Below are 22,002 nucleotides of genomic sequence, written 5' to 3' on the forward strand. Positions count from 1 at the left end.
GAACTCCCGTGCAGCCCCGTCCAGCCCTAGCAGGATGTGCGGGAAACACGAGCTGGGTAGAGAATCTTGGCCCTTGGCTGGACTGTGAGCGGGTGCAGCCCCTGCTGACTTGGGTTGCTTAATGGAAGTGGAGGTGTGGGTGTGAGTAGACCTGTGTGTGTTGGTGTGTGTGTAGACAGGCGTTAATGCCGTGCTCAGCCGCCAAACCCAGGAGGAACCCCCCAGCCAGCCTGGAGAGGTTTTATACTGATTTTAGATAATTTGGCTCAGGAGAAATCCATGCACTTAATTTTTTTCTGGTTTAAAAGTAGTACGTGCTCATTGTGAAAAATAAATGTGGAAAACAGAAAAAACACGGCGTATAAAGGAAATGAAAAGTACCTGTGCTCCCACCCCTGGAGATAATCACTGTTGACATTTTGGCGGTGTTGAGATTACACGCACTTAACATTTTCTTTGCTTCCTTCTCACTGAATTTGCAATGAGCATTTTCTCACGTCATTACTCTTTGTGAACCTGTTCGAAGGCCTTGTACCACCGTATTGTGTACCATAATTTATTTAACTTGTTCCCAATTGTCGGACATTCAGGCAGCTTCCAGTTTTTCCCTATTGTGTAAAACCAGGGTCATTCATCTTTGTGCGGGAAGTGCCGAAAAGCCGCGCTTAAAGGCACCCTCGCAGCTCGAGGGAGGAGGGAACCCTGGCAGGGCTGAGTGTGGTGTGAATTGCAGAGGCTCCTGGGTGTGCTTTGACCAGGAGAGTGTGACATGCGTGGGGGGTGAGCTGGGATCAGGCTGCCCTGCCTGCCTTGCACAGGTGCCCTGCAAACGCCCTAGTCTCCAGGCACCGTTCCATCCCATCTCGGGGGATCAGACAGGAGGACAGGAGACTTGCCGGGTCCTCCTGGTGAGACAGAGGTGGGCAGGGGCGGGTTTGATGCGTTAGTCTGCTCTGAGGGCCCTGGGGCCGCCCACCCCCACCCCCAAGGCCCCTGCAGACTTCAGCCCACAGGGACGGTTACAGGACAGTGCTTTGGCTGAGGGACCCTCGAGGCTACAGACTGAGACCAGCTGGAGGAGGGGCTGGAGGGCCTTTGGGAGCCGTGTCCCAGACTTCTGAGGGTGGGTGAGATGGGCAGGGGGTAGAAGGACGGGGCTGGGACTGGGGCAGCCCAGGGGCAGTTGGAAAGCCAGGAGATGACTCTAGGGCTCTGCCGCCGTCCTGAAATTAGGTGTCTTACCTTTCCTTTGCCTTCCTCAACCTGCTCCAGGGCCTCGGGAGGGAAGATGAGGATTGTGCCCCTCCCTAGGCTTTGAATGTGTTCACCTGTCCCCGATCCTTGAAAGGGGGCAGGGGTGGGGGTTATTTCACTTCTGTGGGCTCCCTGGGGCTATGGGATCATGGACCGTTACTGCCGCAGTCAACACCTGTGACCATTTCATCCAATGCCAGGTGAAGAAACTGAAGGGCCAGGTCCAAAAGCTAATGGGGGAGACTAGAAATGGAACCCCAGTGTACCTGACTCGCAAACCCATGAGCTTTATGGTCACATGTCCGTCAGCTCCACACCTGTGGTCACATCTGTTAGAAGGAAGGAGGCCAAGGCAGGGGCTCAAAAGCTGCCCTTGGGGTCAAGAGACCAGTCCTGCTGGGCTTCTGTCCAGAGGAGCCCTGCCCAGTGAGGCTTCCACCTGGGGCACGCTCAGCTCCCCACCTGCAGGAAGGTGACGCTCCACATCCCTGTAGCCCAAGGGGCTCCCTGCATTTTGGCCCTCAGCGAGGAAGGAGGAGGCCCTGCATTTGTGAACACTGGAGAGCTGTGAACTAAGCCCACACGACCAATCCTGTGTTGCCTCATCGCTGCATGTGGAGAGGTTTTGCCTCAGCTGGGCGACAGCCCACGTGGAACTCGCTACTAGTTAATGCGCCCACAGGGCCCCCAGGCACATGGCAGCCCAGCCTCTCCAGCACCATCTGTGCCCTCCCTGGGTGAAGAATTAGGCACTTGGCCACATCCCCTGCTCTGTGCCCCCCATGATTCTTTGTTAGACTTTCTCGGAGCCCAGCTCAGAAGCAGCGCCTCGCAGGGGTTCCGAGCTCAGAGCCGGGGGCAGCCTCTTCTTGCTCCTTCGCCCTCATGCAGGCAACAGCCCGCCCCTGCCCCACTAGCAAGTCATCCCGGGGAGCCTGGCCCCCAAGGTCACACCCCAGAGCTCTCCCCCCAGGCTTTCCTTGCCCCTCTCCTCCCGCACTCATCTGGGCACTATTCCCGGAGCCACACTCCGCCTTCAGGTTTCTCAAGGGCCAGCTTTCTAGAATCAAGCCATTTCTCTTAGGCAGAAGTAGAAATGGCCATTTCTCGGGCTCTGGCTGTGGGTTCTTGGTGGGGGTTGGGAATGGGAAGGAGATGAGATGATCCCAGCCTTGGGGGCAGAAACCTCTCCCCACATTTTGCCCTTTACCACTAGCGGAGGAGCTGCCAGGAGGGCAGACATGGCCTGTGTCAGCGAAGTGAGAGGCTGAAGCCCAGAAATCAGGACAGCAGCACCCCCACTTATAATCCACTACATGCCGTCATCTCAGCCGCCTCCTTGGATCCTCAGAGCAGCCTTGTGGGGTGGGCAGGGACTGTCATCCATGAGGGAAGTCAGAGGTACACACTAATGTGTCCAAGGCATCGAGACCAGGACTGAATCCCCAGTGATCAGATTGGAAATCTGGGGCCTCACAAGGGGCCTGGAGGAGCGGGGGTGGTGCATGAGGCCACCTGGCCTGCCTCTGCTCTCTCTCCACACCCTATTCTTCCTGCCATACCCAGAGCATGTATGGGTCTGGGCCTCCCCAGGTGCACACCTGGTGCTCAGGGCTGGCTGCAGGAGGGGGAGGCAGGACTGTGTCTACACTTCCTGCTGGGACATGCAGGGCCAGATCTCAGCACCCAGGAGGCCCCACCTTGATCCCTCAGGAACTTCCCAAAGTCACAATTTGCCTTAGGAGGGAAAGGAGCCTAAGTTGCTAATATCTAGCTCCTTCTGACATTGCCAGGGGGAAGCCTCCTCCCCCAGTGAGAGCTGACAGCTGTGAGCACCCGCCACCTCCTGCAGAGCTCGGGACTAAGCATTGTCCCATTGGACCGTAGAACAAATCCTCTCTCAACCTCAAATCCCACCTGCCGCCAAGTGCTGGCAATATCTCTGAAGGCCCGCCCCCTTTCCTCCACCTCCACCACTGTGAGTCGGTATCCTCAGCTCACCCAAAGCCATAACAAAAGCCCCCCGATGGGATCACAGTCAGCCCAGCCCTCTCCAGTCTGCTCCCCACACAGGGCCATGGGGAAGGCTTCAGGACCCAAATCTTACCCTATCACCCCCACTAAGACCCCTGTGGTCCGCTTAGACCTCAACAGTGCAGCCTGAACTGGCCCCACCTCCCTCCGTGCCGACGCTGCTCCCGGGCGCCCAGACCTACTGTGCTGCGTCCAGCCCCAGGGCCCTTGCTCACATTCTTCCCTGTGCACGAAATGTGTTCCCGTGCCCTTCACCTTGTTGACTTGACTCTTTCTTCAGACCCCAGCTCAGCATCTGGGTGCCAGCTCTGTCTGTTGCACGTTCGTGCACCCACCTGCCGTACTTCTCCTTCAGGACAGAGACAGGGTTTACAACCGTCTTCTCCACCAGCCTGGAAGCTGCATGGCGACAAAGCATGCACCCTCTCCCTTTGCCCACCTCTCGCCTCCCTCACCACTGTACCCCGAGCACCTGGTACAGTGCCTGCCACGTACTCATAGTCCATAAGTACATGTTGAATGGGTAAAGGACTGAGCCGACTCTACCAGGTAAGTGCGACTGCTGTCCCCAGTCCACAGGCAAAGAAGCAGAGGCCCTGAGAAGTGACGTGGCTGGCTCCAGGTCTCACAGCTGGGAGATGGCACAGGCAGAGTCTGAGTGAAGTCGGACTACAGAGCCTGTGCCCTTCCCCACTTCCGGTCCTGCACCCGGTGCCCTGGCCTCAGTGCCCGTCTGTCTTGCTCTTCCGATAGGCTCTCTGAGGACTGCTCGGCTGGCCCAGGCTCCCCTCCCTGGCAGCTGCCCCTAGAACCATGGAGAGTCTGAGTGAACTTCAGAACCCGTTGCTGCCTAGGAGCCCTGCCCACCTCCACGGTCCCTGTCCCTACCCGGAGGCTCCACCCAGCTGGTCCTGCCAGGAGAAGCTCTACTCCTACCTCCTGGGTGGCACTGGGCCTACTCGAACCCACCAGCTCCTGGACCCAGGGTCCCTGCAGCTGGCCGTGGAGGCCTGGTACCGGCCCAGCTGCCTCCTGGGGAGGGACAAGGTCAAGGAGCCCAAGGCGGGCAGCTGTGAGACCAGCTTCACAGAGGGCAGGGAACCCCAGGCAGGGCCCACCGAGCTGCCCACGGAACCCGGCCAAGCTGAAGAGGATGTCACCATCCAGACAGTGTCCTATGGAGTTCAGGAGGAGCTGCAGGGCCAGGAGGACGACCAAGAAGAGGACGAGGTGAGCACATATGTTTAAAATGCAGATTCCCAAGGCCCCACCAACAGATGTTGAGATTTAACAGGCCTGGACTGGGGCCCAGGAATCTGCATGCTACCAAAGAAAAGGTACTCCTGACATAGGTACAGTCACCACTTTGAGAAACACTAGTTTGAGTTGACCATTTAATTGTCTAATAGCATTTATCGTTCTTGTTTTCTTAATGATATAAGTGATTTAAACTCAGCACAGAAAACCCCTCAAAGAAAACATTACTATTTTGGCAGATGACTGTCTAAGTCTCTTTATTCACGTGTTTGCTCCACCCCACTCCCCAAATGAGATTGTGCTGTCACACTTTTATAACCTGATTTTTCTCTCTCAGCAACGTATTTTACTATCGCTCCAAGTCATTTCTATACGGTGATTTCCAATGGTGATGTGGTCTTCCATTTAAGTTCTCCCATCATCTATTAACACAATCTCCTGGTCCTTGGCCATTGAGAGTGTTTCTAATCTTTTGTACAATCGCTATCCTTTGACGAACATCCCTGGACATAGATACTCTCATTCCTTCCTCGTGATAAATTCCTAGAAGTGGAATCATTGGGTCATTGTTATGGCTTTTGACAGAGAGCGCCAAGGCCAACCTCCACAACCCCCCCCAGCAGCAGAAGAGACTGGCTGCTGTGCCACAGAATTGCCCGCTGGGTGTTGCCTTTTTAAACAACTCTTGCCAGTCTGACGGTGCTGGGGTGGTCTGGCCCTGGTCACCATGCGCCGCTGTTTTGCAGAGTGATGCGACTTCCACAGAGAGCGAAAGCGAAGACAACTTCCTCACGCTGCCTCCCAGGGACCACCTGGGGCTCACGCTCTTCTCCATGCTGTGCTGCTTCTGGCCTCTGGGCATTGCCGCCTTCTACTTCTCCCAGGGGGTAAGAGCGCCTGGGCCCAGGGCTGCTTCTCTGGCCACCTGCCTCCGCTGGCGCTGGCGGGCTTGGCATCCTGTCTGCAGGATGGGGTCAGGGGCCTGGGGGCGGGGCTGTCTTGCTGGGTGTGGGGACACTCATCAGCTCGTCTCTCTCCCTAGACCAGCAAGGCCATCTCCAAGGGGGACTTCCGCCTGGCCAGCACCACCTCCCGCCGGGCCCTCTTCCTGGCCACACTCTCCATCGCTGTGGGGGCCGGTCTCTATGTGGCCGTGGTGGTGGCTCTGGCAGCTTACATGTCCCAGAATGGCCATGGCTAGTGGCCAGTAGGGCCTGCATCATGCCTCCCCTGCCCACCTGAGGAAGCACGGGGCTTAGGGTTGCAGACCCGATGGAGAGCCCTGGCCCCCAAACAGAACCCGAGAGAGTGGCTTGCTGGGGGGAGCCCCAGTCTGCAGCCTGCCGAGCTCAACCTTCACGTCTTCTCGCCCACTGCTCCCAGCCCCGGAGCAGGGCCAGGGCCACCGCTGTCTAACCTAGGCTGCAGAGGGGACACAGGAGAGGGCAGGGCTGCTCACCAGGCCATCCAGCAGGGCCTCGCTCAGCCCACCCTGCCCATTCCCTCGAGGGTCTCCTGCCCTACAGGCAGCCCACCACCTACTCTGCTGACCTCCCCACAGAGAATGAGCAGGGGATCACAGGGAAGAAAAAGGGTGCCCAGGGGACAGGGGACCCAACCCAGTCCTTTTAGCCCACAGGGGTCTTCATCTGGGGACAGCGCGAGCATCCCCCAACTCTGCTCTCTGGCCCCCTCACGCCCAAACCCCAGCCAGCCAGGAAAGAAATCCATGGAGGCTCAGAGGGGCTTGCCCTTCCTGCCTCTAGGGGATGCTCATCTGCCCCGTGGAGTCTGGACAGAGGAGTCTCAGCATGTGAACTCTGAACCAAGGGCAGGTTCTTGGAGCTTTTCCGTGCAGGAGCAAAAGGCAGATATGATGACAGAGAGACTGGAGGGCCCTGAAATATTGCTGGACCACACAGGCCCCCCACTCTGCCCCTGTTCCCCACCCCCGTCATCCTTTTCTGCCTGAGCTTGTGCCATCCCAGGTAGACGGAGAGAGTGTCTGTTATCAACCCCCCAGCCCGAGTGCAGGGCCCTGGATCCAGCCCCTGCAGGAAACGCAGCGAAGAGAGACCCTGGGAAGTAGTGAGTGCAGGTGAGGGGCACAGGGCAGGTGTGGCCTGCTGAGTAGCCAGCAGTCCTCAGGAAGGCTTCCTAGAGGAGGTGTCCCTTGAGCCAGGCTTAAAAGGATGAGTAGAATTCAAAAAGGGATTCGTTTTCACATAACACCTTGTATTGGTGGGCAGGGGTGTGGCAGGAGCTTTCTATAAGGGGCTTCCAAGGTGTTTGGATTCTGCCTGGAACATCTAGGCTGGAGCCAAACTGCAGCCTTTCCCGAGGGTTCCACCAACTCAAGGAGTAAGGTCCACCTGTCTTTCAAAGACCAGTGATGTTTTCCCACCTCTGAATGCTGGGGGGTTGGTGGTGGGCCCCTGCCCACCTTTGGAGCATCTTCACGGATAACCCTGCTCAGGGCTGCTCTCAACACCCCCAGTCACTAGGGAACACCCAGAATTTTAGAGATATCCAGGCAGTCAAGGGGAGCATATTGGGAGGGCAGGCCTGTCTGGGCCCAAGCTACAGGACCCTGTTGTGCATGATTTGGGGACCTGGACATTCTCCTGCCCCATCCAGAGCCCAGGGCTTGCTCACCATAGGCCATCCCTTGTCCCACTGTCCTCCCCCACCAGGGGCATTGCCAGCCCTCCACTCCCTGCATCATCAGCAGTTTTAAGGTCGCATTATTGTATTTATTTATCCTTGTAATAAACGTTTCCATAACACGTGGTGCCCTCTGGGCTTCTTGCTGCCCTCACCTGCCCACCACCCCCACCTTGCCTGCATCCCATCTTCCCCAAGACCGACCTCTATCGCCACGTCTGCTGCTCCCAGCGGCCTCTGGAGAGGACAAGCCCACGTACAGGCCTTAGGAGGCAGGGTGGCCGGAGTGTCTACGCTGTCCCCAGATTGCTTTGCTTGGAGTTGCCTGGATGTAGGGTGACAGCACGCACTTGACCCTGTGCAAGGCAAGGCGAGATCTGTGCCTGGAGAAAAATCCCTTCTAGGCTCAAGAGCCTTGGCGGTCAGGGAGGAGGGGATGTGAGCCAGAGTGACAGGCTCCACAGAGCTGCCTGGAGCTACCAAGGGTGCACCCAGGCTGTGCGGGCCAAGGAGCCCACTCCCCTGCTGCCCATTCTTGAGTTCCTCCAGATCTCCCGTCCCAGGGGATGCTCCTGGGCAGTGTGGAGAGGAAGCCATCTCTGCCTGCCCTAGGTCCCAGCCTCAGCACCAAATCTCCAATGTCCTCTTGGTCGTGGGCCCCCAGGATCCTGCCTATGCTGGCAGAAACTCTGGCCTGCCTCTAGGTCGCTGTGCACGGAAGGCCCTGGGAGATGGCTATGCACATTCTACACTCACATGTGCACCATGTAAGACACAGCAATGCATGTATGCACACACACACACACACACACACACACACGCTGCATGGGTGCCCCAGAGATTGTGATCAGCGTGCAGGATTTATAGTAGGGGCTGCTCTTGGGATAACATTTGTGGGAGGGAGGAGAAGGAGACAGATCTGGGTGGAGGGAAAGGTCAGCCCGCGATGCAGTCTGAGTGACAGTCTGGGCCAACCCACAGTAGAGCAAGGGTGTCCTTCAGGGTTGATCCAAGCTGGGGCAAAAGGCCAGGTCTTTCTACCCCCTCACAGATCCGTCACTGGATGTGGACCAACCGGAACAGGTGTGGGACCTCACGCAAGGTGGCTTTCTTCAGCTAAGGCAGCCCACACAGGGGTTTGCCCCAAAGGCTGTTTGCTGCTGGCACCTGCAGCAGCTGGAGGGGCTTTCCGTGCAGACTGAAGGGGCTCTGAGTGGCACATTACTGCATCCGCCACACCCTTCTGCCCAGCAGACAGCCTGGTGCCCCCTAGGCCCCCGTGCATTCACCTCTGTGTGCCGAAGCCTGCTTCCTGGGCACTCTGTGACACTGGCCAGCAGACAGGCCAAGCCGAAAGTGCTGGAGAGCTAATGCAGCCCTCGGCACTGACAAATGGGAGAAGGTGGATAAATAGCCTAGACGTCTGGCCCTTGGATGGGAGAACACCGGTTCCCAGGGTTCCTCAGTCACCCAGAGCAAAAATCTGCTGGTAGCATGCCCCGCACCTGCTGTCCCCTTCCCGACTCCCCCACTGTGCTTCCTGGAATTGCCTCCCACTAAACTGCCTTCAGCTGAAGTCTTGCCTCAGGGTTGGCTTCTGGGGGACTCAAACCCAGGCACACACATGCCCGTTCACCTGCACATGCACCACATACGTGCACACACATGCATACACATATACAGGCACAGCCATGCAGCCACGCACACCATGCACACCCACACACACATACACAGGCACCGCCCACACAGGCACAAAAACCACACGCACACACTCACATGTGCACCCACACGTGCAGCACGTGCACATGCAAGAGGTGAAGAAGGAGGCAGGGGGCTGAGGAGCCTCCGGCCCTGCCTGCTCAGCTCTCACCCCATCACCAGGCTTGCTCAGGGCCCCGGAAAGGGCGCAGGGCAGCACGCACCCCAGTCCAGGTCCTGCCTGGGCCCCGCCTCACAGCCCAGACAATTCTCACCGCCTTCCCAGCCCTCTGAAATGCTGTTCCAGGCCTTGAGAAGGGGGAAAAGAAGGCAAATGATTTCCTATTTTCAACCCTGGTCCTGCCCCGCCACGCTTTTCGCCCCATCTCAGCTGCAAATGCAGGCTCTGTCAGGAGAAAATGGAATCAGAAATACAGCCCTTGGGGCCTCCCTCCTGCAGCCCCCTAGGAGGGGCCCATCCTGTGGAGCCCAGGCCTGTCCTCCTCAGTCCCCAGAGCATGAGCACTGGCAGTGACACCCCCCTCTTGGGGCTGAGGCCTGCCTCTGGCATGCCTGGGGCACTTCAGGCCTCCTGCTTCCCAGCACTGCCTTCGCCTGGCTGCCCGGGCCCCCGGGAGGCACAGGGGCTTCAGCTACTCCCCCTCAGGCTGGCAGAGACAGGCCGGGGGCAGGGAGGGTCCCCTGGGTAAAGGTGCCCGTGATGAGCTGCAGTGCCAGCACATCTGTGCAAATATTACCAATTATTTTCCTCACTATAAACACCCAGCAGGAAGGCAGAGGAGCAACCAACCCAAACTGTTCAAAATAGAAACTGAAATTGCTGCACAGGGAAGTCGGGGCAGCGGCAGAGCAGGGGCCCTGCACGAGGACCCTGCGTCTCCCTGCCACAGCCCCCGCCCTCCAAGCCCAGCTCAACCTTCTGTCCCGTGGGCCAGGCAGGAAGGAGATGGGAAAGGCCCCCGCCTAGGGGACCTAGGGGAGCTAAGGGATGGGCAGGGACATGAGCGGGGAGCCAACTGGGCCCTGTGCAGGGAGGGGAGACGGCTGAGGGCTGAGGGAGACAGCCGCAGAGGACCCGGGAGCTGAGGCCACCTGGCCTGTGGCCTGTGGTCCAGGGCAGCCGCTGGATAAGTGGAGCTGGGGACGCTGTGGGCAAAGGAGTGGGGGGAGGGGGCCTCCCTTCATCCTACCCCAGCCCTGGGGAAGGAGGGGCACCCCAGGGGTGGCAGGCCAGGGGTCCCAGCTGGGCCCAGTGGGAATAGTGACCTGCCCCCACTCTGAGTGAAAGGAATTTTCCTGATGGTGGGAATGAGTAGAAACCCGCCCAGGGACCCAACAGCCTTGTCTGTCCCTCCCTCCCCATAAACAGGGCTCATGGACAGCAGGCCGGCGGTATAGTCGCAGGGGTTGTCAGAATGGCAAGATACTTCCACGCTGGTTCATCAATAGGCCCTGCCCTAAGCCCTCCACATGTCTCCTTTTCCTGCCTCCCTGGCCCCTCCCCCAGCACCCCCAGACCTGCCCCCACCAAGAACTAAAGGGTTAACAGCCAGCACAGCAGCCCCCCCACCCCAATGCACCAGTCCGCGCCCAGCTGCCCTGACTGCTAAATACCTCGAGTGTCCTGTCCGGTCACCTCTGCCCAGGAAGACATGCTCTGTGTGAGGAGGGGGCTCTGGGCAAACCCACCCTTGCAGCCCTGCTGCTCTGCAGAGGCAGTCTTGGCACATTTCCTGAGCCCAGCCAGGCCCCAGTCCCACTCAGAGGGTGGCATGAGGGGGCAGTACTGGGCAAGGGGCAGTGGCCAAAGGTGTGACTCCTGGAATGTGGCAGCCAGAAGAAACCCGGGAGGTGATCTAGTCACAGTCCCTCATACTACAGATGAGACAACTGAGGCCCAGAGACGGCGGTGAGTAGCCCAACGTCACACAGCAAGTCATGAGCCAAGCCCAGGCCTCGCCTCCCAGGCCCTGAAGTTGCTGAGCCAGGCTGGAGATGTCTGCCTGCCTGGGAAACAGAAAACCCAGGGACAAATGCTGCTGCCGCCCTGTGAATATTAACAAGCTTGCCTCTGGCCGCCTTCCCTCCCAGGCTGTTTCCTGCTTCAAAGGTTTCCCCGGCCAGCCCCTCCCTGGAGCTGATACCTTGGCCCTTCTATTTTTGGTGGCTTGGCGGGGTGGGGCGGGAGGATGACAGCCTTGCTTTTGCCTGCCCCAAGCTCATGTCAGCCCCCCGGGTACTCTCTCATCCTCTCTGTGACAGGGGGAGGTGCTACTCTGGGCGGAGGAGTCCCCAGGGGAGACTCAGATGTTCTGAACAAAGATAAAAGGTGCTCGTGCGGCCCATCTGCATTTCCGAATACTTCTAGCCTGCGTCCTTTGAACTGCCTTTACCTCTCCCCTGCTAAGGAGCCCGGCAGTTTTCAAAGCCAGTTCCAGCTCTACCAGGAAATGACAGAGAAAGAAACTCCCAGAGGGCAAGATCCCCCAGAGGCAGCCAAGAAGGGGACAAAGGGAACAGCTGGCATTTGCACCAGTGGACAGGCCGGGCAAGGCAGCAGAACAGGTTGCATTTGCTGACAGAGCACCTTGAACACACAAAGGACCTTTGTATGGGCTCTCTCTACCACTGAGGCAGGTGTTCCTGTTCCCATTTTACAGACAGGGATACTGAGGACTGCAAGGCCCTTCCTTGGTTCCACAGTTCAGTGGATGGTACCACCGCCTCTGGGGACCTGCTGTGGTCCAGCCTCACTTACTGCCTACATCCCATCTGAGGCCAACTCCCTGCCGTTTTCCCTCCTTCACTCCCTCCAGCCCTGTCCCTAAACACTTCCACCCAGGGCTGGCCAGGAGACACAGCGGAAATCCGTGTTGAAAGCACAACCATACAGAGCCAGATGGCCCTGTTCAAACCCTACCCCTGCTTCTGTACAACTCTGGGCAAGCTGCTCCTTGGTGTTCGACCATCTGGAAAATGGCGATCATGACAGTGACCCCTGTTAGGGTTACTGTGGCTATTACAAAGATTAATACTCGTGGGGCTCCTGCAACAGCATTGAGTGTCTAGTAAGTGCTATATGGAGTTTCTTAAGAATTATCTCCAGGCCAGGCCTGGGGACCTGTGCCTGTAATCCCAGCTACTCCAGAGGCTGAGGCAGGAGGATGGGTTGAGGCCAGGAGTTTGAGATCAGCCTGGGCAACATAGCAAGACCCTGTCTCAAAAATAAATAAATAAGGCCGCGCATGGTGGCTCACGCCTGTAATCCTAGCACTCTGGGAGGCTGAGGCAGGAGGATCACTTGAGGTCAGGAGTTAGAGACCAGCCTGATCAAGAGCAAGACCCTCTTCTCTAATAAAAAGAAAATAGAAAGAAATTAGCTGGACAACTACAAATATATATAGAAAAAAAAAATTAGCCGGGCATAGTGGCGCACACCTGTGGTCCCAACTACTTTGGAGGCTGAGGCAGGAGGATTGCTTGAGCCCAGGAGTTTGAGGTTGCTGTGAACTAGGCTGACGCCACAGCACTCTAGCCTGGGCAACAGAGTGAGACTGTGTCTCCAAAAATAAAAATAAAAAAATATAAATAAATAAATAAATAAAATGTTAAAAAAACTTTTTTTGAACCACCTCCAGCTAACCACCACCCTAAATGGCTTCCCTGCCAGCATTTCCTCACCTCTCCCACCCCCATCCCTTCCACAGACAGAGAAATGAAGGCCAAAGTCCCTGCAGACAGAGACCCCGCTGATCTGATCTCTGCGCAGCATGCGGGGTGGGGGGGGCACAGGCCTGTTTCCCATCTCCCTGCCTTTGCTCAGGCTGTTCCTGCTGCCTGGAATTCCCTTATCTGCCTCCATCCCTTGAACTTCTTTTCCTCCAAACTGATAAAAATCTTCCAAGACAGGGCTCAAGAAAATCTCATCTTCTCTGCAGCCCTACACAACAACTCACCCTGTCCCAGCACCAAGCAGAGCTACCCGCCCCCTTCCCTGTGCCAGCACCACCCCTGTTCAAAGGGCCACATCTACAACACTCTCCTCTGCTGAGGGCGGGGCTCGTGTCTGGGCTGCGTGTCCCAGGTCTGGCATGGGGCCTGCCTTCAAAAGGCACTAGGCTCCTGTTCACTGTGAATGTCACTGGAATAGGAGCGACTGGTCCCCAGGCTGGAGAAGGTCGAGATCACGGTTCTCTCCACTTCAATTTCTCTCTCAGAGGGGAGAATCTCCGAGTCCTTGGGGGAGAGGGGAACAGGAAGGGGTCTCTAGGTGGGAGGGGCTTTTTAATTCCAAGGAGGGTGAAAGAGACCAGAGACAGCAGTGTGGCCCCCCGGGGTGCCCAGCCTGGTGGTATCTGCATGGGGACAGAGCACAGAGCCCTCAGGCACCGCCTCCACCTTTCATCCGGGATGCCATCAAGGCCATCCATCTGGTCCTGCCAGGTCTGCGCTCTGTAGGAGGACACAGGCAAGGGGAGCAAAGAAGCCAGAGTGGCTGCTGGCTCCTCTCCTCCTCCACAAGGCTGCGGACTGAGGATAGAGAAGAGGTTTTTACTCAGTTCCCTCTGCTCCCAGCTCAGCCCCTGGGTCACCCCTGACCCCCATTCTCCAAAGGAGCCCACAGGTCTGTGTGCCACTGGCCTCCCCTCTGAAGGCCGAGTCCAGAGGCAGGAACGCTGCCCCACCCAACCTCACCACCTTTCCCCAGTCTCCCTGGCTCTGCTTGTCGCTAAGCCCTAGTCCAAGTCCCTGACAGCTCTTGTTCAGTCTCCTGCAAAAGCCTTCTAAAGGACCTGTCACACGCTGCAACATGGATAAACCTTGAGGATATCATGCTAAGGGAAATAAGTCAGTCGTAAAAGGACAAAAGGATGACTGCATTTATGTGAAGTTGCCAGAGGAGTGAAATTCTTAGAAAGAGAAAGTAGGATCCTGGATGCCAGGGACTGGGGGAGGGGAAATAGGGTATTGTTTAAAGGGTACAGAGTTTCAGTTTTGCAAGATGAGAAAGTTCTGGAGATCTGTCGTACAACGATGTGAATATACTGAATGTTACTGAACTGTACACTCAAAAATGGGTAAGATAGTAAATTTTGTTATGTGTTTTTTACCACAATTTTTTAAAAGGACTGAGGCAAGAGATAATTACTATATTTTAAAAAAATACTATGATAATGGGAGAAAATATTTGCATGCTATACATCTGATAAGGGGCTGATAACTAGAATCTACAGAAAACTCAGGAAAATCACCAAGAAAAAATCAAATAGCCCCACTAAAAAGTGGGCAAAGGACATGAACAGAAACTTTTCAAAAGAAGGAAAAATAATGGCCAACATATAAAAAATTGCTCAACATCTCTAATCATCAGGGAAATGCAAATCAAAACCACAATGAGATATCACTTAACTCCAGAGAGGATGGCTTTTACCAAAAAGTCCCAAAACAACAAATGTTGGCGTGGATGCAGAGAGATAGGAACACTCCTACACTGCTGGTGGGACTGCAAACTAATACAACCTCTATGGAAAGTAATGTAGAGATATCTCAAAGAACTAAAAGTAGAACTACTGTTTGATCCAGCAATCCCACTACTGAGCATCATGTACCCTAAGGGAAAAAAGACATTCTATAAAAAAGACATGTGCACTCGAATGTTTATAGCAGCACAATTCACAATTGCAAAGTTGTGGAAACAACCCAAGTGCCCATCAATACATGAGTGGATTAATAAAATGTGGTATATGTATACCATGGAGTTCTACTCAGCCACAAAACACAATGGTGATCTAGCACCTTTTGTATTATCCTGGATGGAGCTGGAGCCCATTCTACTAAGTGAAGTATAACAAAAATGGAAAACAAGCACCACATATACTCACCATCAAATTGGTATTAACTGATCAACACTTCTGTGCACATTAGTAGTAACATTCATCGGCTGTCGGGCAGGTGGGAGGGGAGGAAGGGATGGGTATATTCACACCTAAAGGGTGCGGTGCGCACTGTCTGGGGAACGGGCACACGTGTAGCTCTGACTCGGGCAGTGCAAAGGCCATATATGTAACCTAAATGTTTGTACCCCCATAATATTCTGAAATTTAAAAAAATACTCTGATACTATTATAAATCTGTCTAGTCTCTTTTCAAAGATGATTTTAATGAAAAAAACAAAAAGCAAGCCTCTGGAATGGTCTCCCTGCCTCCTCACTTTAGCTAAAGTGAACTTTCCTAAAGGCAAATTCAGCTGAGTCAACATCTCCTGATTAAAGCTTTCAAAGGATACACATTTCTCCTAAAGCCCCAACTCGCAAGCCCCTGCCAACACACTCCGCACACCCCCACGCTCTCTGCACCCACAATGTGTGCCTTCCTTCAGCCCTTCAGACTTGCAAGGTCTTTGCATATGCTGTGTCCTCAGCCTGAAATACTTTCCCTTCCCTTCTTGGACTAATTAATTCGTATCCATCCCTCCCTCCACCTCCCAGGGCCTCGCTTCCGCCTCATAAGGTAAAAGGATTGGTGGTTTGTAATTCTGGTCTTAATCAGTCCCTAACAGTCATCAAAGGGAGAATGTGGGGGAGGGGAGCATGAGCTATTTTTTTTTTTATTGAAGGTACAGTCTCATAAAATAAAGGGAACAATTCAGTGGCATTTAGTACACATACAATGTAGTTCCAAATGTTGTCATCACCCCAAAAGGAAACCCTGCACCCATAAAATAGCTGCTTCCATTCCCACCCCATTAAGCCCCTGGAATCCACCAACCTGTGTTCTGTCTCTATGAATTTACCTATTATGAATATTTCATATAAATGAAATCATACAATACATGACCTTTTATGTCTGGCTTCTTTTATCTTGCATAATGTTTTCGAGGTTCATCCACCATTGTAGCATGCATCAATACTTCATTTCTTTTTATGGCTGAATAATATTCCATGGTATGACTATACGACAGTTTGTTTATCCATTCGTTCGTGGATGCCGTGAACTGTTTTTAAAAGCTTTTCCAAATCTATGATAAGACCATAAAATTTGTTTTGACCACGCCCTGTGTTTCAGTATAAAATCTGACTAAATTTAGTTTGACTAAGATGTGTTTGGAAGACAAGAGCTTATCAAATACAGACAATATAACAGAAGTGCTTGTAGATCCCATCCCAGGGCCCAATCCTACGACTCTACAGACACAGTCTCATCCCGGGTTCGCTGTGGGCCAGCCACCATTCTAAGCATTGTATGTGCTTTGTCTTCGTCACTCCTCACCCTCAAGCTGAGGCAGGGACTGTCATCTGACCATTCTGCAGATGAGGTTGCTCAAGGTCACAGTTAATAGTGGTAGAATTGGCATCTGAGCCTGGATTCTGGATCCCGAGGGCAAACCCATCATCCCCCGGGGTTCTGCCTAGCCAGGGCACTTGGCCGGCCTCTTGGTCACACCACATCAGGCAGCACTGCTGACTATGGCCCAGATGCATGGGGCAGACGCAGGCTCTGAGCAGAGGCAGTAGAGCTCAGGGGTTGGCGGAGGGGGGTGCACACTGATTCAGGTGGTCACAACTTACCTCATAGGGTCGTTGGCACATTTAAATGAGATCAGGTATGAAAATGCACATCTCAGTGCCTGTTACATCACCACAACTACTATATTGACTGCAAGGGAGGGGAGCTCAGGCTTATGAAAGACATAAGACAGATCTGGCCAGGCGTGATGGCTCACGCCTGTAATCCTAGCACTCTGGGAGGCAAGGTGGGAGGATCGCTTGAGCTCAGGAGTTCGAGACCAACCTGAGTGAAAACAAACCCTTGTCTCTATTAAAAATAGAAAAATTAGCAGGGTGTGATGGCGCATGCCTGTAGTCCCAGCTACTCGGGAGGCTGAGGCAAAAGGATCACTTGAGCCCAGGAGTTTGATGTTGCTGTGTGCTGTGATGACGCCTCTGTACTCTACCTGGGGCACCACAGCGAGACTCTGTCTCAAAAAAAAGAAAGAAAGAAAGAAAGATAGAACCTGACTTTCAAAAAGTTTAGGCTATAAAGAGAGAGCGGGATCCTCCCTAGTGACCACACAGTAGTCACTCCGGCACATGGGCTTTGGTGGCATCGTATACAAAACGTTCCTACTATGTTTCACACATACTGTCATTAAAGTACCTACTGATTTTAAGCATTTGTTTGCATGTCTGTCTCCTGATTCTACTGTGAGCTCCTCAAAGGCAGAGACCCCATCTGTTCCTGTCTGAACCCCCTGTGCCCAGCACATGCCCGGCATAGACCAACGGGAGTTCAGAACATGTTTGGGAAACAAACAAATGCAGAGGGACTTCTGAACTCTGAGGACATTTCCAGCTCAGAACTTCTCCAAGTCTGAGATTTCAATTCAACAAATAATCCACAGTGCACTGACCTAGGCTCTGCAGGACACAAAGAGAGAAACCAATGCTTTCAACAGTATTCCAAGAATACCCACTTGTGGTAAGTCAATATTTTAGGAGTGCATGCTACAGATATCTTTGTCTGTATGCCCTTTGATGTAGGTTCAAAGATACTTACTGAAGCATTGTGTTTCGGTAGCAAAGATTGGAAGCAACCTAAATGCCCATCTGTAGAGGGCTGGCTACATAAATGCAGTATAATCATCTAATGGAATACTATGCAGACATTAAAAAGAATGAGGCCAGCTTAGATAGCTTAGTATGATATAATCTGTGAGATGGATGATTGAGTGCAAAAAGAAATTCACAGAAGTCTGTGTACTATACTATTTGTGTGTTGTGTTTTTCAAAGAATACATACATACATATATGCTTATAAATGCAAAGACTAGCTCTAGAACAGTGCTGTCCAATAAAATTGGAAGCTGCAAAAGTAAGCCATATATGTAATTTAAAAATTTCTAATATCCCCAATAAAAGATTTTTTTAAGGTAAAATTAATGTTCATACCTAGCATTTAACCCAATATAGCCAAAATATTATCATTTTAACACTTAGTCAATATTTTTAAATTATTACTAAAATACGTTATGTATATTTTTGGTACTAAGTCTTTGAAATCTGGTATGTATTTTACATTTACAACACATCTCAATTCAAACTAGTCACATTTCAAATGCTCGACAGTCACATGCTCCTGCATTGGAAAAGTACAGTTCTGGGAGGACTTCAAAGGGTGGTAACGACAGTCGCCTGCCCCTGGGCAGAGATTTGGGGGAACAATCGCGGAAGAACTAATTTCCCCTACATGCTCTTTTGTTCTGTTTGACTTTTTTCCCATGTGCATGCATTACCTATTTTTAAAAGCTCACCATTTTAAAGGGAAGGAAAAACACAGACAAGCTAGGCAGAGAAACAAAAAAGCAGTGGTGTTAGAAGTAGGAGATTACAGATACATAGGTGCAGTGTCAGGGAGGTTAAGAGAGGGAAGCTTTTCAGAAAATGAGGAGGAGGAGGTACCCTGAGGTGACTTCAGATTTGGCACCTGGGACATTGCTCATCACTCATCGGTGACATTTGAGAGCTGCTTCAGGAGAGGGAAGGGGTGGAACAAGACTGTCGCCAGCTAGGAGGGGGAGGCAGTTGGTGTGGCTCTTTATGCAGAGAAGAACCACAGACTCCAACACGGGAGCCAGATGACCGATGACTAACTCGGAGGTGGCCCAGGTGGTAGGGGCTGCTGGGGACGGCTCCTGGAAGCCCTGGGTGTGGAGTGTGTGACAGAGGCAGGTGGAGAACAGGAGGCTCAGGGAGCAAACACGACCTGGAACCAGCCTGTGCTGGGGAGCGGAGAAGAGTCAGGCCTGGCTGGAACCCAGGGGGCTGGGAGAGACCAACAGTAACATCTGAGCTGCAATAACTTCTTAATCTCTTCGGGGACACAGACTCCTTTGAGAATTTGATGGCAGCTGGGGACGCTGCCCACCTGCATACACAATTTTATGCACAACTTCAGGACCAGAGCCTATGAAGGTCACCCCAGGTTACAAAACCTGCTACAATAGTTCACTGCTGCCCACAGGATGTGGCTGAAATTCCTCACCAATTATCTCCTTCCCTTTGTTCTGGGTGTTGTTGACCCTGAGACCTTTTCCCTCTTAGGAATGCTTCCTCCTCCTCTTCACCATTTGGAAGCTGCCTCCATCCTCCAGGCACATTTAATTACATCTTCCTTAGTACAGACTTCCAAGTTCAGCATTGCACATCATCAGTTTGTGTATCTGACCTGTTTCCATCTCCCCTCCTAGCCAGATTTTGTGCAACCTGAGGCCAGGACCTCATCTAATCCATAATAGGTTCCTAATAAGGGAATGAACCCATATGTCACCCAGCTAGAATCTCTCAACATTATTACTCTCTCCCTCTGTTATCCCTCTATCCATCTATCATTCCATCCTAATTTTTTAAAATGTATTTCAAAGTAGATTGCAGGCATCTTTCCACTTCTCCCTAAATACTTCAGCATGCATAGTATCGACTAGAGTTCAATATTTGGTTGCAGTTTTCCTTCCTTTCAATATAAAATTTACATTATAATGAACTGCAAAGATCTTAAGTGTACATTTGCTGGCTTTTCACAATGGCATATACCTGTGTGACCCAAATGTCCTCCTCAGGCAGTCGGCCTTAAGCCGCTGTAACTCCTGATCCATTCATTGGTTGGACCAAAGAGATGGTGTTTGGAGAGAAGAACACCCCTTGGACAATGGGATGAAGATCACCAATAAAAGGAGGACTCATGGGGGCTTTATCAACAAGGAACAAAATCTTGGAAGGTACGTTACTCTCCAACAGTACCTCTCCACCTCTCTGGCACAGTGATTCAGGAGGACATCTTGGAAGAGGAACTGAGTGATCCATGACTTCTTATCGCTCCTGTCGTCCACGGGCAGCGTGTGCTCACTGCTATGCTGGAAGGCCTGGGGGTTCTCGCTGTGCCAGATCACACAGGGCTTCAATTTGTAGCCTGCAACACTGCCCCAAGCAAGACTGCTGCTCTCCTGTCCTTAAAAGCCTTGAAACCTGGCGTCAACTGGGCCTTCTTATGGATGAAGGTCCTTTTAGGTGTCAGTTTCTAGAATGGAGGTTTCATCCATACTGAAGATTTGCTCTGGCAAGTAATGTCCCTCCACAATCAGCTTATCTGGAGTTTGCCAACATTCTTCAGCTGCCTTCACATCAGCATTAGCAGACTCACCATTCACTTTCACATCAGGTAATGAACAATGATTCTTGAACTATTTAAACCACTCAGAGCCAGCAGTAAATTCAGTATTATAGTCAGGTCCAGCCTTTTCTCCCAACGTCACAAGCAAACATTTTGCTTTGGCCACGATCACCATGGTGCTGAGAGGGATCCGCTTCTGTGTCTGGTCTTCAATCCAGGTCGTTAGAAGTTTCTCCATATCTGACACAGGCCCGTCTTGAATTTTTGTTAGTCTCACTGCCTTCAATGAAGCAGATCCTTCAACAGCTTCTGTCACTTTGCTCTTGTTCTTCAAGATTGCAGCTGCGGTACAAGGGGACATGCCGGCCTGGAGAGCAATAACCATCACTGATTTTCCACCTCGGGAATCGTTAGTCACTTTTAATTTCGTTTCCAGGTCAATCACTCCACGTGGCCTCTTACTGGCAACGTCAGCCATGGATTCTGTACGCTTAGGAGCCATGAGGAACAAAACGAGATTAAATCAAGTACAAGAGAAAATGATGCAATCAAGAGGTGCAGTAAACACGAGATGTAGGAGGCTGCGGCCAGGAACACGGCGCATTGTTTTACAGTAAACTTTATTTTTGTAAGTAGGAGTGCACTCTAAAATAATGGTAAAAACTATAACATAGTAAATACATAAACCAGTAACGCAGTTGTTTATTTTTGTTATCAAGTGTTATGTACTGTACATAATTGTGTATGCTGGATTTTCCTACGACTGGCGGTACAGTAGGTTTGTTTACACCAGCATCACCACAAACACAGGAGGAATGCATCATGCTGTGACTTTAGGACGACTATGACATCAGCAGGCAATAGGAATTTTTCAGCTTCATTATAATCTTATGGGACCACTGTCATATATGCAGACCATCATGGACCAAAATGTCGTTGTGTGGCACATCACTGAATTCCTAGGTCCTAAGGGATATATATTCACCTACTAAAATATCTTTAATAGATATTGCCAAAGAGTTTTGCAAAGTGGGCATTCCAGTTCACACTCCCATCTGAGACATCATACGTTATTAACATTCCCCAGGTGGTGCTAATATCCAGTCAAGGCTAAGAACCACTGCACTACTGTGTTAATTACAGATGTCAGGGAGGGCTCTGGTAGAGCACCCACGACAACCTGTAACAAGGAGCTCTGGGGAGGGGTGTTTGGCTGAACTCTGAGGGCCAAGCAGGAGGAGCTGGGGAGCAGAAGCATTTCAGGAAGGGGAAGGGTTTACTCTGGGAGGCCAGAGCCTATGAAAGGCTCACATGGCTGCAGCACAGGGACAGTGGCTGGAGACTGTGGGAGAGGCAGGCAGGGGCTACAAAGCCAGGCCTTCAAGGTCATGTTAAGGGTTTCCTTTTGAACTTTTAATTTTGAAATAATTTTAAGCCTATAGAAAAGTTACAAAAATAGTACAGAGAATTCCCATATACCCTTTACTTAACTTCCCCTAATGTTAACAACTCACATAAGTATAGTAAAATGATCACAACCAGGAAAATAATGGGCAATACCATTAACTAAACTCCAGTGCTTAGTTGGATTTCACCGGTCTGCCCCGACGTCTTTTTTCTGTGTCAGGATCCAGCCCAGGGTCCACGTCGCACCTGGCTGTTGTGTCTCCCCACATTTGTTTTTCATGACCTTGACACTTCTGAAGAGTACTGGTCAGTTACAACATAGAACATCTTTCAATTTTAGCTGGTCTGCTGTGTTCTCAGGATTAGATCAAGGTTATAAACTTGCGGCAAGAACTCCACAGAAGTTGTCTGTTTTATTACTGGTATTATTAACCTTGATTGCTTGGTTTCATTGCTGTTTGCCGGTTTCCCCACAGGAAAGTCACTATTTCGATCTTTTTA

General features: G+C 52.3%; 1 protein-coding gene across 1 annotated transcript; it reads left to right on the forward strand.

The window, feature by feature from the left end:
- The first annotated feature begins 4,101 nt into the window (after nucleotides 1-4,101).
- SYNDIG1L (synapse differentiation inducing 1 like) lies at nucleotides 4,102-5,746 on the forward strand. The gene is made up of 3 exons (XM_045554703.1): nucleotides 4,102-4,518; nucleotides 5,292-5,432; nucleotides 5,588-5,746. Exons 1-3 carry the CDS (start codon nucleotides 4,102-4,104, stop codon nucleotides 5,744-5,746), a joined length of 717 nt encoding a protein of 238 aa, XP_045410659.1.
- The last annotated feature ends 16,256 nt before the right edge of the window (nucleotides 5,747-22,002 follow it).

This window comes from Lemur catta, chromosome 1, assembly GCF_020740605.2.
Source record: "Lemur catta isolate mLemCat1 chromosome 1, mLemCat1.pri, whole genome shotgun sequence".
Taxonomy (NCBI): domain Eukaryota; kingdom Metazoa; phylum Chordata; class Mammalia; order Primates; family Lemuridae; genus Lemur; species Lemur catta.

What these genes read in the sequence shown, in the direction of transcription:
- SYNDIG1L (XM_045554703.1), top strand. Translation starts at nt 4,102, where the DNA reads ATGGAGAGTCTGAGTGAACTTCAGAACCCGTTGCTGCCTAGGAGCCCT. An exon ending in ACGACCAAGAAGAGGACGAG is followed by an intron (nt 4,519 to 5,291) that starts GTGAGCACATAT and finishes GCTGTTTTGCAG; the next exon opens with AGTGATGCGACTTCCACAGA. An exon ending in CCTTCTACTTCTCCCAGGGG is followed by an intron (nt 5,433 to 5,587) that starts GTAAGAGCGCCT and finishes CTCTCTCCCTAG; the next exon opens with ACCAGCAAGGCCATCTCCAA.